The sequence below is a fragment of the Sebastes umbrosus genome, chromosome 3 (assembly GCF_015220745.1).
Source record: "Sebastes umbrosus isolate fSebUmb1 chromosome 3, fSebUmb1.pri, whole genome shotgun sequence".
NCBI lineage: Eukaryota > Metazoa > Chordata > Actinopteri > Perciformes > Sebastidae > Sebastes > Sebastes umbrosus.
The window spans coordinates 5,118,584-5,136,822 of record NC_051271.1 but is presented as its reverse complement, the minus strand read 5'-3'; the positions used below and the strand labels follow the sequence as shown (position 1 = coordinate 5,136,822).

Genomic DNA, 18,239 nt, shown 5'->3' with positions numbered 1-18,239 from the left:
CTGATTCACAATGACCTTTGTGTAACGGAATACTACGAAGCGAGTTCAACATACCCAGGGTATCTTCTCGTTATCTGGTTTCACTAACCTAACAAATGAGATCACGCTAAACGGTCCTATGACAGTGGTTATCAACTTGGTAAATCAACCCAGGGTTTCTCAATCTGGCTAGGAGTGTGCACATGAAGGGGGGGGGGGGGGGCAATGTTTGCAGCATATGACCAATCGCCAACATGGACGAGTCGACTGCTGTCAGCAGAGCGGCACATTTTACAAAGGAAGGGTCAACTATAATATTACCAAGAAGTTAAACATAATCCAGACTAAAAGTAACACAGTTGAAGCTGTGGAATGCAGGAAGGACAGCTGGCAAAAGAAAAAATTGCCGATGTGTAAATTAACAGATTTATTCATTTAACGGCCTGAGAAGTCAGATATATTCATCTAGATGGGGCAGTGATATTATAAAAGCCTTTCAGAATAGAATGGATGAATAGAGGAGTCGGGACGCAGCTGAAATAGTAATGCATGCCAAAGCATTATCAAATGGCATAATGTAGACTACTGTAATCTATTAAATCCTGCTTTGTCATACAGGCCTCTGGATGGTCCCACCATTGCATGATAACTACACTGAACTGCATTTTCTAAATTAAGTATTGCTATTATATTCCCTGAGCTATACAGTTTAAAACTGTTTGGTAAGCAGTTAAAGGATTTCCCAAAGAAGACCAAATGTGTATTTCACCAGAAGTTGGTTTCAGTTTTGACTTCCTCTTAATTAAAATGCAAACTTCACTCTTCCATTTCCAAGTAAATGAAGAATGATGACTTGACTGACTTGATTAATGCTTACTCATGGCCACTCGGTAAAGTCATTAGAGGCAGATATTGAAAAGCTAAAGTGTATAATTGTATTTTAATATTTTTTATGTAGAATACAATTTTTTTTTTTTTACTCTATTTGGTACATGTGCTTAATTTTACCATGTCCTCAGTACAAAATAATCAATGTCTACAAGAACTATTATCCATAAATAACATATTCAATATGTTCTTTATTTTATAGGAAATAAGTTTTATTTAAAGTATTTTGGAAATAATGCAAATTTGGATGAATGCATTGTGCCTTCATTTTGACTGTAGAATGAGCTTTTTTTTTTTTAAACTTTAATTTGAAATAAGTAATTATTTTCTAATTTGTCAAAAGATTATATCTAAACATGGTTTATAAAATTAATACTTATAAAAAATAATTTATTAAAAATAGCATTACACTGGGTAAAAGTAACCACCCCTTTCGGTTTAATTTATGGCCCAACAGAATTATAAGTATGACAGTGTTACTGGGTCAATAACAACATATTGGTATGACTGAAAAACCCAATGAAAATATAAATAACACCAAAACTGGGTCAAAACAATAATTTTTTGGGTGTGATTGGTGACCCAGTTTTTTACGTTCGTGGGTTACCGAGTTGATGTTAGATTGACCAGCATTTCTCACACACACATCTCAAAACCTGTGCAAGTAAAACCAAAACTATCTGCACGGGTGAATCCCACTTGAAGTAAGAGAGAAAATTGTGTATTTTTGTAATTTGGGTGAACTGACCGTTTAACCACGCAACTTCCATCTTTTGGAGTTGATGAAATGGAAAAAAGTGTTTTGCTGGCTACCTAAAAATATCTGGGGAAATCCTTTTGGTTTGGCGTGACTCCACCCTGCTCTGATATAAGAGAAGATGACTGATGGCACCATACAGACCGAAGACCTCACTGGATCTGACAGTCACAGCACCTGCTGCACCGTTACCTGGTGAGATCAAATGCAATGATTGTTCAGTTCATTTTGTGAGTAGATGTTATAATTGTTAAAATGTCTCTGGTGCTAATTGATTTATAATCTGAATGTGTGTGTGTCTTTATATGTTAGGCATTAATATAGGTATGTATTTATATTTTCAATCTCTTTTAATCATGACTTTTTATTGTGCATATTGTATTATATGTAATGTCTTGTTTTTTAATCTGTACCTTGAGTCTGCAATAAAGTTTGAATTGAATTAACAGGCAGGAATAATAAATGCCTGTTTTCTTTTTAGGTATCTTCAATCATGATGAAGGAGAGTATGTTGATGTTTATCGTCCTTTGCTGCCTCTGTGTGAGGATAAGACCTCTGAATGCAAACACAGTAAGATAATGAATGCATACAGTAACATGCTACTAATATCCACTGATTTTACAATATTTCACCACTCTGTAAAAAATACTTTTGTATCCTAATTATTAAAAAAAATGTCTTACGCATTCAAAATGATTGATGACGATGAAGTCTAAAATTGACCTAATTGAATTTGATTAAGTTGATCAAGTTCTTAGTCATAAATCGGAAATAAAAATGAATGACTGAATGAATTAAAATTAATTGTAAAAGTGTGTAAGGGTTTATAACATTATGATCGAAGTATATGATTCTGTTCTCATGCTCTATTATGACTCATAAATTGTTGCAGCCAATTTTGGGTTGATACCATTTGATATTTATTTTGGTGCTAAATTTAACCATTTTTTAACACTGGAGAATTAATAAAAAATATCAATAATTCCTCCAAAATACCACATTAAGACACCAAGACCTTGAGGAACACCATAGAAAAAGCCATGCTGTGATTTTTGATCAAAAACGTTTCACATTTGGAGATTTCTGCAAGAATTGAATTTTTCGGCGATAGGATGGCGAGCACTTCTGTTGTGTAAACTGCTCAGAAACCCCCTTATTGTCAATCTACCTATGCAAGTCATCCATCCTCTGAATGTTCTAGGTCTGTAGTTTGTGGCTGTAACAATTCATGAGGCTGTGATTATCCTAGAGGTCACCACAGGTCATTTCATACAGTGCGGTCAGGTTTCAATAAATGGTCCCACTACAATGAAATTGCTACTATGGGGACTAACATCATCACACATGAATACAGTTGAACTCATTGGATCCACAAGAGTCTCAGCTTTACTGTGATACCCATTTTATGTAATTCAAGACTGTTTAGGGACCCCATGCAGAAATATTCAAATACACCATTTTAGAATAGAAGGAAATGACCCATTTATACTGCATGCAAAAAAACTGCATGTGATTATCATAAAGTGGGCATGTCTGTAAAGGGGAGACTCGTGGGTACCCATATAACCTATTTACATTCATATATCTGGAGGTCAGAGGTCAAGAAACCCCTTTGAAAAATGGCCATGACAGTTATTCCTCGTTAAAATTTAATTTAATGTTATTTTGTAAAATGCATTATCTAAATAAAACTACGTTCTGTTTTTTCAACAGTTGCCTGAACATGACACCATAAAGGCCCTGTTGAAACGCTCTGATGTCCAAAAGGTTGATGTTGAGACATCCTCTCCACAGGAGGCTACAGTGGACCCATCTTCAGCATCTGAAGAGCCTGTAAATGTTCAGAATACCTCCGTTCAGGCTGCCGTGCAGAAAACCACAAACGCCTCGCTGAAGGCAGCAGTACAGGTCCCGTCAGGTCTGTCCAGGCTCATCAGAATCCCTCTCAGCTTGTCTCTGGACTCCGTCGATGACATGTATTACGGCTGCTCCCAGAAGATGCTGATCAACGTGAAACGCCACTACCTCCCCAGGAGCACCAGGGAAGGTCTGCACTCCACATACACAAAGCTGTGTGCCCTCAAAGCCATGAAGAATAAGGACATGTATGACCCGCTGTCCTGGAATCACTTCAGGGCTCTGTGTGCCTACACAGCGGGGTCATACGACGACCTAAACCGAGCAGTCCGTAGGGGGAAGGCTTCCTACAAGACATCGTTTCAATTCCACGCCCTCCACTTCCTGCTGTCTGATGCCATCCGGCTCCTCAAACTCAACCAAAGAAGCTGCTTCACCACCTACCGGAGGAGCAAACTGCTCTTCATCGGGGAATTAGGACAAACCATTCGCTTCGGCTCATTCGCCTCCAGCTCCCTCAACAAGGACTTGCGTCAGTTTGGACGGAGGACCTGCTTTGAGATAGAAACATGTTTTGGCGCCTACCTCAAGTCCTATTCCGAGTTTGACTCGGACGAAGATGAAGTACTGATTCCTCCGTATGAGATGTTCACTATTGTCTCTGTGAACGTGACGGGAGAGAACGACTTACACTGTGATGCTTTCTACAAGCTTGAGACTGCCGGGGTTTACAGCAGTCTCAACTGCCAGGCTGAGGACCTTTATAATTAGCAGGAGTGTCCAATTTTAACACTATATCAGTTTAGCTACTGTCACCAGATCAGCAACATGTCTATTCTATTATGCTTCACTGTCTTGAATTCATTAAAACAAATGGCTGTTTAGAGATTGAGAGTTCATTCTTGACCTTTGAAGCAAAACAGTCGCACCACAACGACCATTTAGTAGCTGTTCTGGAGCTTTAGATTGTATGACATCATCTTCCTCAGCAGATGGACGTAGCCCAGTTGTCATGAAATTAGTGATGTGTCGGACGCGAACAAGCCGGCTCAAAAGAATACAAAGTTAATTCATATGCTTTATTTCCATGTCTGCTGATAAATATATGATAATTAGAAAATAACTTCTTTGAATATGGACTTCTTCTTTTTCAATAAGTCACACAATGGTGAGATTTGTGCCTGATCAGATGTGTCTTCTATTAGTTTTCCACCTCCGATGAAGAGCAGACGCTCCTCAAGCCTAAGGGCCCTATTTTAACCATTATATGCTAATTTAGCATACAATTATTAAATCATGTTTATAATAAAGTCATTTTTGATAAATTGAGTAATTTGGCAGTAATTCCAAAGAAATTTCAAATAGGTTACTTGCTAATTATCAGCTAATTACTATGAAATTTGCGGACCTATAAAATGAAATGTTACCAAAATCGTTAAGAAAAGGTAGTAATACCACAGTGTAAAAATACTGTACTTAAAGTATCTAAAAGTACCTTTTATTATTATGCTGAATGGTACATGTCTTGATGCAGTACTGTAAACATCACATTAATATTGCAGCTGGTTATGTACTGTATATATATGTATATGTATATGTATATGTATATATATATATGTATGTATATATACTGTATATCATAATGTATTAGTTGATTCAGATTATTAATACACAATATAAATCTGCAAAGTAACTAAAGCTGTCCAATAAATGTAGTGCAGTAAAAACTACCTACAACCTTTCCCTCTGAGATGTAGTGGAGTAGAAGTATAAAGTAGCAGAAAATGAAAACACTCAAGTAAAGTACAAGTACCTCAAAATTGTACTGTACTTGAGTAAATGTGCTTAGTTACATTAATACTAATATTGCAGTGACATGTATGCCCGGCTGACTGACTCCTGTCAGTGGAGTGCTGCTGCCACCATGTGTTTAATGGGAGGTTCTGCACACAGAAAGCTGGAGGCAACTTATATAAACTTCTTAAACAAATCTACTTCTGACAACACTTTAAGCAAGAAATAGGCGATGCCACTGCTGAATCTCCTGGCGACTGCTTCTCCTGCATTGAGACACCCTCCATCACGGATCTGGTGGAAATGCAGGTCGAGCATGTGCAGGCAGCAGCATGGAGGCGGGCCGGTCCAGCTTCATAGTCGTGGATCTTTCTTCAGTGTCAGCCTCGTTTTCACCAAGCAGACAAATTAATACCCTCACTTTACAGATTTGTATTAAACAGAGCAGTCGCTGTTTTGATTATTTATGTGTTTATTTATCTGCACCATCCTTGTATTTTTCACTCAAACACAAATGGTGCAGTAGTTCAAGACTGTTCTCACAGTTTGGTACCTCAAATTACACAGCTTCTTTTCATTTCATTTAAAAATGTATTTAGAACATGTAGAATACAAAAAAAATAAAGAAAAAGAGAACGATCATACCAACAAGTGGACAACCAGAAAGAAGTAGTATTTACATACAATGAAAAGCAAAAGAAAAGAAAATTGTCAAACACTTGATGCCTTGATTTATATATTCGAAAAGGAGTAAGAAGAAGTACAAACTTATTTAATCCCACCCCTTCTCCATAACTCATTCATTAATAATTAACCAGCTTCCTTATTGAGCCATACATATACTCTAATTAAATGTTCTTAAATTTGTCTACTATAATTACCTTTTATCTCTGTCATACAGAAATATGAATTAATTACTGATATAATTATCCTTATCAAACTATAAATTTGTTATCAATCCAGAATACCAATTCATTACTTATAATATAACTTAATCACAATACCAATTACTTACTTATATATTTAACTTAATCATATTGACTAGTTATCTTTTCGTATATGCGCATATTATTATTGATAATATACAATTTATAATATACAATATGCACATGCAATACAACATGCAATACACATACACACACACATATATATATATATATATATATATGTATACATTGCATATTGCACTACATGCGCACACTGCACACCACATACACATATACATATATGTATACATACGTATATATATATATATATATATATATATATATACGTATATATATATATATACAATACACAGCATCTGACCATGAATACATTATTCTAAATTTGATTTTGAATTTTAAATTTGCATTATTCTTTACAGAAAAAATAGGAAGATAGACTAATACAGAATAAATATTAAGTAACCAATAAATAAATAAACAAACAGTAATAGATAAATAAACAGTAACCCCTGTAAACACCTTGTGATTGTCAAACCCCCACTTCATCCCTGTACCTTGTGAACATCATGTCTTTATACCTTATTTTAAACTGGTTTAAGTTTGGACATTGCTTTAGCTCCACAATGAAACTGTTCCATAGTTTCACTCCACAGATTGAGATACAGAAACTTTTCATGGTTGTCCGAATACTGTGAGTTTTAAAATGACCTGTTTAAATGTGTTACATACTCTGATGGTTGGAATCAAAATTCATCAAGGTTAAGTTTTTCAAGTTTATTTTTTATTTCATATCACCTGAATCTGGCATTTATGTTGTTTGTTATTCAATTTTTAAATGTTAAATTATATGTTGGAATTGTTACATGATCAATAATGTGCTTTTGTAAGATTGAAGAATGATATTTGTATGTTATTTTATACTTGTATCAAGTTCACTGCACTTGTGGGTTTCAAATAGATGATAAAACAAGCAGAAATATTTTTTTGATTTTTATTGAACAATAATCATTATTATTATTTGTGTATGGGAGGAAACCAGAGTACCTGGTAAAACCCATGCATGCACGGAGAGAATACTCTACACAGACAGAGACCGATCACCAGTCCTTCCTCTGTGCGGCTACAGTGCTGATCACTCTGCCACCGTGCAGCCCTCAAACTATGGAAGTATGGTGAACTCTCACAGCACACCACACCTCTAACCAGCAGGTGCGTATGGTGAACACTCACAGTATACCACACCTCTCCCCAGCAGGTTCGTATGGTGAACACTCACAGTACACCACACCTCTAACCAGCAGGTTCGTATGGTGAACACTCACAGTACACCACACCTCTCCCCAGCAGGTTCGTATGGTGAACACTCACAGTACACCACACCTCTCCCCAGCAGGTTCGTATGGTGAACACTCACAGTATACCACACCTCTCCCCAGCAGGTTCGTATGGTGAACACTCACAGTACACCACACCTCTAACCAGCAGGTTCGTATGGTGAACACTCACAGTACACCACACCTCTAACCAGCAGGTTCGTATGGTGAACACTCACAGTACACCATATCCCATATAGGAGCAAACACCGTCTTCTATATGGTCCCATAGACCCTGAAATTGTACACGCAAGTGTAGTCAGGATTTCCCCAGTTGCTCTCGACTTGCAGCTTCACATGGCTGAAGACACCTGCTTCCTGATCCTGAGAGATAGAGAAATGAACAGAGAGAGTTAGTTGAGCACAAACCGAGAGGATGGGAAATAAGGGATATAATGAGTAGCCTACAATGAGGACAGACAAACTGTAATTCTTATGATATATTAGCTTGTGGGTGAAATTTAAAAAATGCATGTGCATGTGTTTCGTTGCACAATGTAATACTCACAGACAGTTTGAAAGTCTGCAATGACTCGCCGTCCTGATCATAAAGAAAGGTTCCTAGTAGGGTACCTTCATCCTCTTTAGTCTTCATGCCCTGCAAGAGAGAAAGATAGAGATCCAGTTGAGCACCTTGTTGTTCTCCGTGTATGTGACGTCTGCAGTGTAACAATTTTAAATTTGTGACTTACATAGACAGCAAACATCTTTGGGCTGCTCGAGATGCTGCCAGTTAGCGACACGGTCTTTGAAATGTGACCCAGTGTCACATGGCTGATGGTCACTGGGTGGGACAGGGCTATGACTAAATGTCCACGCTCACCATCAAATGGCCAGCAGCGTCCATCCACGATTGGTCCTCCCTGAAGAATGAAAGAGTATTAAAAAAAGTTTAGATGGTATGAGGTATAACAAAATAGACAGTAAAACAATCCAAATCATTAGATGATATTGCCAAACCGCATAGCCATGTGTTTTGTGTGTGTAGTTCCTAGTTCCTACCTGAGTCACAATACTTGGGTCTACAGGTTGTCTCCAAAGAGATATCAGGGATGAAAGAAAACAGGTTGGTCCGGTGCATTGGTATGTTTCCGAGGACAATCGAGCTAAAACAAGGGCCCCTGCACACAAAAACACACACAAAGAAAGTGAAAAAGGGATCTCAAAACTAAAAATCACATGTGTGAATTACAATCTGACAGATTGAAAAAAATGATGAGGGTGATTTAGATGTCTCACCTTGCGACTCCAGGGCAACGTTGGGCATAATGTCCCCTGGTGGCTCCTTGACCCACTTTAACCTCAGCACCTCGTCCTGCAGCATTCTCATCCGCTCCCCCATCCATTCATATGTGCTCAAGGCCTGTAAGTGACAGGAGATTAATTTGAATGGTGGATGTTGACATCATTGTGTGTTTCAACATGTAGGTGAGAACATATTTGGGCTGTGATTGTGTTTTATAGGTGCACATTAAGAATAAAAAGAAGGTCATACCTTATCCCGCTTGGTTGATGGGAAAAGTGACGCTGAGGGTCCTGAGTCAAGAGAGTTGCTGTTCATGGATAGAGCCAGGGTGAAGTATACAATTCCTGATGGATGGAGAGAAACAAAGTATTGGAGAAACAGGTCAGTGATGTTTAATTCAAAAGACAGACACTCTACAGTATAAAACACACAAGCTGATGAACAAGATATGATTGTTTGTAGAAGGAGAGATCGCTTACCAAGACACATGAGCAGCATGAAGAACAGCCAGCGAATAATGCCGTTCCAGCAGGCCCCGTTGCCCCCGCTGGCCCCGTTGCCCCCGCTGGCCCCGTTGGCCCAGTTGCCCCCGCTGTCCTTGTTGTCCCCGCTGTCCTCTTTGGCCCCGCTGTCCCTGTTGACCTCGCTGGCCCCGCTGTCCCTGTTGGCCCCGCTGTCCCCGCTGTCCCTGTTGACCCCGCTGTCCCTGTTGACCTCGCTGGCCCCGCTGTCCCTGTTGGCCCCGCTGTCCCTGTTGGCCCCGCTGGCCCCGCTGTCCCTGTTGGCCCCGCTGTCCCCGCTGTCCCTGTTGACCCCGCTGTCCCTGTTGGCCCCACTTGCCCCGTTGGCCCCTATGGCCCAATTGGCCCCTATGATCCCGCTGGCCATGCTGATTGTCTTGGCGATGGACTTTCTCAGACCGTCTGGAGAAAACCTCCTTTTTCTGAAAGTATTGTATAATGAAAATGAGAAAGAGTGAGAGCTTTGAAGATGTATAATGAAGAACTTATGACTGTTAAACACATAGCCTGTGTATGCTACAGAACATACTGTATACAAGCATGACTGTGACACACACACACACACACACACACACACACACACACACACGTCAGCTTACTTGTACGTAGCCGTCTCCTTGTAGGAAATGACTGGTTTTCCTAGATGGTTGTAATATCCTGCGTTGGTCAGTCGAACGCTTCTACGTACCGTGACTGTAAACAAAACAAGAGAGCAGAGGAGGTGGTCAGTCACTCACTGACACAAGTTATGTCATACACTTTGACTTTTCTAACTACAACACTTCTACTGTAAGAAGCAACTCAGTGCATGTCAATAGTTTTGTGTTTTTGAGTGTCAGACACACAGAAACCAAAAAAAAAACACTCTATGTCAGAGATGTGTGGATTCAACTAAAGCCATTTTTGAGGTTGTAGTTTGTGTTGGATGAGCCTTTTAACCATCTTCTCTTCTTTTTGTGAATATAGACTGCTGTTTATTTTCCACAGTCATACAAGTAACTTTTTCTTTAATATTTATAATATAAATAATTATATTTATCCTCTTTTATTACTTTTCTCAATGTCAGTTTTTGAATAAGTATAAATTCAATCAGTGCTCCATTACTGCCTAACCCAGTTGAATAGAGGCTTACAGGAACTACCACCTGTGCATGAAAGTCATTAAAGAAAACTATTTGACCTAACATCAAGTTGAACATATTGTTGTTGTTTTTTTGCACGATTAGAAACTTTGCAGTTATATTAGGAAATGTGCAAAAGGGAATTCATGTCCATGACTGGATTAAATTTTCTCGAAAAGTGTTTCTAACATTTTGTCAAACTGCATTGGACAAAAATGATTAGAAACATCTCTCTCACACAGTCTGAATATTAATCTCTCAAAGGTAGGATTAATCACGTTACATATGAATATGTTCCAACAGAAACCATACAGAGGTATTGCTGCTCTGCTTACTGAGTGTGTGTTTCACAGATCTGTGATAGAAACAATTCTTTACCTTCACTTTGCCTGTTTGATAACATTGTGTCAATGAAGAAGTGGATGTTCAGCGTTGAGTTTTGGTCTCTTGGCGGTTTTGCAAGATATTTTGCTCTGAGAAAACAAGTGAAGAATAAGGTGAGTCCTAATCTTACTGAATTCCACAATGGCTGTGATGCGTCATAGAATTCTAGAATGACATCGTAGAACATAGAATACACGCGCACACAGCAGCGTGCAGGGGCGCCCCGGTAGCTATGGCAACCATCACTGTCACTAAGATGAATAATAATAATAATAATAATAACACTATGATGAAGGCACACAATAAAACACTTTTATTTTTTAACTTTGCAAGATGTAGAGAACAGTTGGGGTAAATTTTATGGTATTCTTTTCATTTGGACAAAAAGTTGCAATTTATGAAATCATTCAAATAAAAAAGACTAGTTTTTTTTTTAACACAATGACACAAAAAAATGACATTGAATCCTTTGGGAGTGTAAAACCCATACGGACATATCAGATCCATTTATCTACAAACTGAAAGAAACATAAATGCAAATTTTTCCCTTAACCCTCCTGTTGTCTTCGGGTCAAATTGACACGTTTTCAAACTTCATAAATATGGATGTCTTTCACCTAATTTTTCAGATCTTTTTTTTCAGACTTTTTTCAGGACTTTTTTTTCAGACTTTTTCTGTCCGAAATTTTTCAAATCTTTTTTTTCAGACTTTTTTTAGATCTTTTTTTTAGACTTTTTTTGTCCGAAATTTTTCAAATCTTTTTTTTCGGACATTTCAGAATTTTTTTTCAGACTTTTTCTGTCCGAAATCTTTCAAATCTTTTTGTTCAGACGTTTTTTAGATCTTTTTTTTCAGACTTTTTCTGTCCGAAATTTTTCAAATCTTTTTTTTTTAGACTTTTTCTCTGAAATTTTTCAAATCTTTTTTTCAGACATTTTTCAGACTTTTTTTTCAAATCTTTTCTGTCCGAAATTTTTCACATTTTTTTTTCGGACATCTTTTTCAGACATTTTTCAGATATTTTTTTTTCAGACTTTTTTTGGGACATTTTTCAGATATTTTTTCAGATATTTTTTTTCAGACTTTTATTTTCAGAAATTTTTCAGAATTTTTTTTCGGACATCTTTTTCAGACATTTTTCAGATATTTCTTTTCAGAATTTTTTTTTTTAGACTTTTTTCAGACTTTTTTCGGACATCTTTTTTTCAGACTTTTCAGATCTATTTTTCAGACTTTTTTTTGGGACATTTTTTCAGACTTTTTTTCTGACATTTTTTCAGACTTTTATTTTCAGACATTTTTCAGATATTTTTTTTCGGATCTATTTTTCAGACTTTTTTTTCGGACATTTTTCAGATATTTTTTTTCAGACATTTTTCAGATATTTTTTTTTTTACTTTTTTTTCATATCTTTTTTTTCAGACTTTTATTTTCAGAAATTTTTCAGAATTTTTTTTCGGACATCTTTTTCAGACATTTTTCAGATATTTTTTTCAGAATTTTTTTTTTCAGAATTTTTTCAGACTTTTTTTTGGGACATTTTTTCAGACTTTTTTTCAGACTTTTTTTTCAGACTTTTTTTTCAGACTTTTTTTTCAGACTTTTGTTTCAGACTTTTTCTGTCCGAAATTTTTCAAATCTTTTTTTTCGGACATTTTTCAGACTTTTATTTTCAGAAATTTTTCAGAATTTTTTTTTTCAGAATTTTTTTCAGATATTTTTTTTCAGAATTTTTTCAGACTTTTTCTGTCCGACATTTTTCAAATATTTTTTTTCGGACATTTTTCAGATCTTTTTTTTTTTTTTACTTTTTTTTCAGATCTTTTTTTTCAGGCTTTTATTTTCAGAAATTTTTCAGAATTTTTTTTTTCAGAATTTTTTTTTTAGACTTTTTTCAGATCTATTTTCCAGACTTTTTTTTGGGACATTATTTCAGAGTTTTTTTTCGGACATTTTTCAGATCTTTTTTTCAGACTTTTCTTTGGGACATTTTTTCAGACTTTTATTTTCAGAAATTTTTAAGATCTTTTTTTCAGAATTTTCTTTTGGACATCTTTTTCAGACTTTTTTTCGGACATTTTTTCAGACTTTTTTTTCGGACTTTTTTCAGATATTTTTTTTCAGACTTTTATTTTCAGAAATTTTTTAGAATTTTTTTTCGGACATCTTTTTCAGACATTTTTCAGATATTTTTTTTCAGAATTTTTTTAGATCTATTTTTCAGACTTTTTTTTCGGTCATTTTTCAGATATTTTTTTTTTTTACTTTTTTTTCATATCTTTATTTTCAGAAATTTTTCAGATATTTTTTTTCGGACATCTTTTTCAGACATTTTTCAGATATTTTTTTTCAGAATTCTTTTTTTCAGACTTTTTTCAGATCTATTTTTCAGACTTTTTTTTGGGACATTTTTTCAGACTTTTTTTCAGACTTTTTTCAGATCTTTTTTTTCAGTGTTTTTCTGTCCGAAATTTTTCAAATCTTTTTTTTCAGACTTTTTTTAGATCTTTTTTTTTAGACTTTTTTTGTCCGAAATTTTTCAAATCTTTTTTTTTGAACATTTTTCAGATCTTTTTTTTCAGACTTTTATTTCCAGAAATTTTTCAGATCTTTTTTTTCGGACATCTTTTTCAGACATTTTTCAGATCTTTTTTTTCAGATCTATTTTTCAGACTTTTTTTGGGACATTTTTCAGACTTTTTTTTAGATCTTTTTTTTCAGACTTTTTTTTCGGACATCTTTTTCAGACATTTTTCAGATCTTTTTTTTATGAATTTTTTTTTTCAGACTTTTTTCAGATCTATTTTTCAGACTTTTTTTTGGGACATTTTTTCAGACTTTTTTTTCAGATCTTTTTTTTCAGACTTTTTTTTCAGACTTTTTCTGTCCGAAATTTTTCAAATCTTTTTTTTCAGACTTTTTTTAGATCTTTTTTTTAGACTTTTTTTGTCTGAAATTTTTCAAATCTTTTTTTTCGGACATTTTTCAGATCTTTTTTTTTTTTACTTTTTTTCAGATCTTTTTTTTCAGACTTTTATTTTCAGAAATTTTTTAGAATTTTTTTTTTCAGAATTTTTTTCAGATTTTTTTTTCAGACTTTTTTTTGGGACATTTTTTCAGATTTGTTTTCGGACATTTTTCAGATCTTTTTTTTTTTTTACAGACTTTTATTTTCAGAAATTTTTCAGATCTTTTTTTTCAGAATTTTTTTTCGGACATCTTTTTCAGATATTTTTTTTCAGAATTTTTTTTTTCAGAATTTTTTTTCAGACTTTTTCTGTCCGAAATTTTTCAAATCTTTTTTTAGATCTTTTTTTTAGACTTTTTTTGTCTGAAATTTTTCAAATCTTTTTTTTCGGGAATTTTTCAGATCTTTTTTTTCAGACTTTTATTTCAGATCTTTTTTTTCAGACTTTTATTTCAGACTTTTTTTTTCAGACTTTTTCTGTCCGAAATTTTTCAAATCTTTTTTTTCGGACATTTTTCAGATATTTTCTTTTTTACTTTTTTTTTCAGAATTTTTTTTCGGACATCTTTTTCAGTCCGAAATTTTTCAAATCTTTTTTTTCAGACTTTTAGATCTTTTTTTTAGACTTTTATCCGAAATTTTTCAAATCTTTTTTTTCGGACATTTCAGATCTTTTTTTTTTTACTTTTTTTTCAGATCTTTTTTTTCAGAATTTTATTTTCAGAAATTTTTCAGATCTTTTTTTTCAGAATTTTTTTTCGGACATCTTTTTCAGACATTTTTCAGATATTTTTTTTCAGAATTTTTTCAGACTTTTTTTTGGGACATTTTTTCAGACTTTTTTTTGGACATTTTTTCGGACTTTTTTCAGACTTTTTTTTCGGACTTTTTTCAGATATTTTTTTTCAGACTTTTATTTTCAGAAATTTTTCAGATCTTTTTTTTCGGACATCTTTTTCAGACATTTTTCAGATATTTTTTTCAGAATTTTTTTTTCAGACTTTTTCTGTCCGAAATTTTTCAAATCTTTTTTTTTAGATATTTTTTTTTTTACTTTTTTTTCAGAATTTTTTTTCGGACATCTTTTTCAGATATTTTTTTTCAGAATTTTTTCCAGACTTTTTTTTCAGACTTTTTCTGTCCGAAATTTTTCAAATCTTTTTTTTAGACTTTTGTCCAAAATTTTTCAAATCTTTTTTTTCGGACATTTTTCAGATCTTTTTTTTCATACTTTTATTTTCAGAAATTTTTCAGATATTTGTTTTCAGAATTTTTTTTTGGACATCTTTTTCAGACATTTTTCAGATCTTTTTTTCAGAATTTTTTCAGATCTATTTTTCAGACTTTTTTTTCGGACATTTTTCAGATCTTTTTTTTCAGACTTTTATTTTCAGAAATTTTTCAGATATTTGTTTTCTGAATTTTTTTTCGGACATCTTTTTCAGACAATTTTCAGATATTTTTTTTCAGAATTTTTTTTTACAAACTTTTTTCAGATCTATTTTTCAGACTTTTTTTTCGGACATTTTTCAGATATTTTTTTTTTTACTTTTTTTTTCAGAATTTTATTTTCCGAAATTTTTCAGATCTTTTTTTTCAGAAATTTTTTTCGGACATCTTTTTCAGACATTTTTCGGATATTTTTTTTCTGAATTTTTTCAGATCTATTTTTCAAACTTTTTTTTGGGACATTTTTTCAGATTTTTTTTTGGGACATTTTTTCAGATCTATTTTTCAGACTTTTTTTTTGGGACATTTTTTCAGACTTTTTTTTGGGACATTATTTCAGACTTTTTTTCGGATATTTTTCAGATCTTTTTTAATTTCATATAAATTAGGTTTAGTGACCATGAATTCCAAAAAAAAGTGTAAAACTCGTGGTAATGAGTTGGAATGAAGTTGGCCAAAAAGGTGTAATACAGAATTGGGTGATAATTTGTAATGTATGCTTTAAAAACAGTCAAACCAGACCGGGTCAATTTTGACCCGGGAAGGCAAAAGTTGCATGGGCGACGGGAAGACAACAGGAGGGTTAATAAAATTGAGTGTTCTTGTGAAACAAAAATATATTTAAAAGTTCTTGAAATGTTTAACCAGTGCTCCGTCTTTTGCATTTATTATTCTTTCTTTTGGGGTTGATACAAGGTTTTACTGTAACCTTTTAACATAAAGGAAATAAAAGCAGAGGAGGATGTTATTCAGCACCTTTTTTATCCTCCAAGACTGATGGTTGAACATTACTGGGAGAATAAAATATAAAATATCTTATCTATATCTATCTGCTTTGTATATAGGTAGATATATAGGTGTTGTAGCTAGTATACGAGGGCAGTCATGCAGCAGGTGGCTGAACTGATGAAGACAAGATGGACGACATCGATAGCACATTTAGCTGGACAGTGAGGCCTTAAATGGGTCCCTAATAAAATATGCCTCACATCAGTCAGTATGTTTCCTTCTGCCTGCTTTAAGGACAGTTTCACTTTGCTCATTTAAAAGAAAAAGAAAAAAGAAAAACCTGAATTTCGCCAAACAAAGACAGAAAATGCAAAAACTTTAATGGAAACAGATTATCTGTATTATAAACACTTTGGTAACACTTTATTTTGCAAGCCAAGTTAGCTCACCTTAAAGCACATTACGCTAGATTTGAGATAAAGTTAACAAACCCCCAGTTGGACAGGATTTATTTAAACTTTTAGTACATAGTAATTTAAATGAGGGCTATTTAAGTGTTCCTACTGGGTAGCTGATTTACCTAAAAAAAAAATATTAGATATCCTCTGATTTAGTCTCTTTTTCAGTCTAATTGGCCTTTTCAGTCCAAAATGGCGGCAGGGCTGTTGTCAAAAAAAGCCCCCGAGTTTCGTCACTTCGCTGCCCATCTAAACTTACATCTGATTGGCTGGCTAACTCTCGTCTTGTGTTTCGTCACGCCTTCATTCAATGATAACATCTGGTCACGGTCGCCCACAGGTGCTGCTGCTGCAGGTGAGTGTCGTCGGTTTTCCCCCATAAATGCACATTTGTCAGAGGCGCCAACTCACAGGAAAAACTCTGTAAATATACAGCATAGAGCTGGAGAGCCATATATATATCATATATCTATCACTGTAAAGTTGATCACCTGAGATATCCAGGTTTGAGTACAGTGTATAGTAGTGATGGTGAGATGAAGCTTCATGAAGCATTGATGCAGTTGGTCAAAGAGTGTTAAACAGGTAGATATATTACAGATTACCTCAACCAGGTTATGTGTCATATAGTACTCTATGTACTACTATCAATTAAAAAGCCGCTAAGAGGCTCTTGACTGTGTGACTTGTTCCAAAAGTCCACATGTGTTTTACTGTTTATTAAAGGGACTGTCAAGTCAAGTCAAGTCAAATTTATTCCTTTAGCACATTTCAAACAACATGAGCTGACCAAAGTGCTTTACAGACATAGGCAGAATAAAAACAGGTCAACAGAGCAGAAAACAAAATCTCACACATCCACAGACAGAGACTAAGTTAAAATCCATGAGTAAAAGACTGTTATAATGAGCATTATAAAAGGCCAATTAGTAATCACATTTCAAGTACATTCAAAAGCCAAAGAAAAGAGGTGGGTCTTGAGCTGTGCTTTGAAAGACTCTGTAGAGGGAGCAGATCTGATGTGGTGAGGCAGTTTGTTCCACAGACTAAGGACCGCAACTGAGAAGGCGCGGTTGCCCAGGGACTGTTTGTAACCTCTTACACGGAGTCTGAGTCTGAACAGTGTAGCCACACGCGAGCGCGCATGGGAAACCCACCTGGGTGATTTATACCAACACAAACTACACGGAAGCACCAAAACCGCAAAGTTATATCTAGTGAAGCCCGTCTGTTAAACAGTGTTGGCCGCGGTCGGAGGACGCGGGGGAGACCGTAGCTTTGTTCTCCAGGGCCGGAGTCTCTGCTGTACTCTGCTCCTCTGCCTGCCTGCCTTCACTCACACAGCGCTCGTTCTCGCTCTTTCGCTCCACTCTCACGTGCATGAGCGCACACTACACACTGCAGAAGACTTCGTAGCCCTGAGAATATCTAGTGAATGTACAGTGGACGTTTGTGCAGAAATAACTGCTGCAGCTCCTCCAGACCAACAGAGGTTTCTGTGTCTTGTGAAGTGACGGGGCTCCGCAGCGAGAAACGTTATCATCTCCGACCAAGTGCCGGTGTCTTCCTCCGACCGCGGTCGGTGTCTCCCCTGTTCCCTCCGGCTGGAGCAGGAAATGCCAACACTAGGATCAGCATATTGTGGTTTTAGCTGACGTGTGTCGCCTCACTGTTTTGAGCGATGCTCGTTCATGTCTATGTAGAGCGAGCACAAGCGCGAGCCCGACGCTGACTTTCGTTGACTTAACGGCCACAGGTGTCGCTGT

General features: G+C 35.4%; 2 protein-coding genes across 6 annotated transcripts; one reads left to right on the top strand and one right to left on the bottom strand.

The window, feature by feature from the left end:
* The first annotated feature begins 1,364 nt into the window (after positions 1–1,364).
* On the top strand, positions 1,365–4,367 carry LOC119484632 (ecto-ADP-ribosyltransferase 4-like). The gene is made up of 3 exons (XM_037763602.1): positions 1,365–1,819; positions 2,106–2,195; positions 3,339–4,367. Exons 2-3 carry the CDS (start codon positions 2,118–2,120, stop codon positions 4,251–4,253), a joined length of 993 nt encoding a protein of 330 aa, XP_037619530.1. The 5' UTR covers positions 1,365–1,819; positions 2,106–2,117; the 3' UTR covers positions 4,254–4,367.
* Positions 4,368–7,644: 3,277 nt separating this feature from the next.
* On the bottom strand, positions 7,645–11,018 carry LOC119484624 (SUN domain-containing protein 5-like). 5 transcript variants are annotated; one of them, XR_005206053.1, is made up of 11 exons: positions 10,863–11,018; positions 9,963–10,056; positions 9,557–9,785; positions 9,322–9,457; positions 9,092–9,186; positions 8,836–8,959; positions 8,599–8,717; positions 8,289–8,459; positions 8,105–8,194; positions 7,737–7,920; positions 7,645–7,695 (listed from the first exon to the last, which is right to left on the bottom strand). XR_005206053.1 is itself a non-coding variant. In XM_037763593.1 (11 exons), the coding sequence occupies exons 1-11, from the start codon at positions 10,885–10,887 to the stop codon at positions 7,813–7,815; spliced, it is 1,128 nt and encodes a 375-aa protein (XP_037619521.1). In that variant the 5' UTR covers positions 10,888–11,018; the 3' UTR covers positions 7,714–7,812. The 5 variants fall into 5 exon arrangements, 4 of the variants coding, with proteins under 4 accessions (XP_037619521.1, XP_037619522.1, XP_037619519.1 ...); XM_037763593.1 differs by lacking the exon at positions 7,645–7,695 and having other exon boundaries at positions 7,714–7,920; positions 9,557–9,634; positions 9,698–9,785; XM_037763594.1 differs by lacking the exon at positions 7,645–7,695 and having other exon boundaries at positions 7,714–7,920; positions 9,557–9,589; positions 9,698–9,785.
* Positions 11,019–18,239: the final 7,221 nt, after the last annotated feature.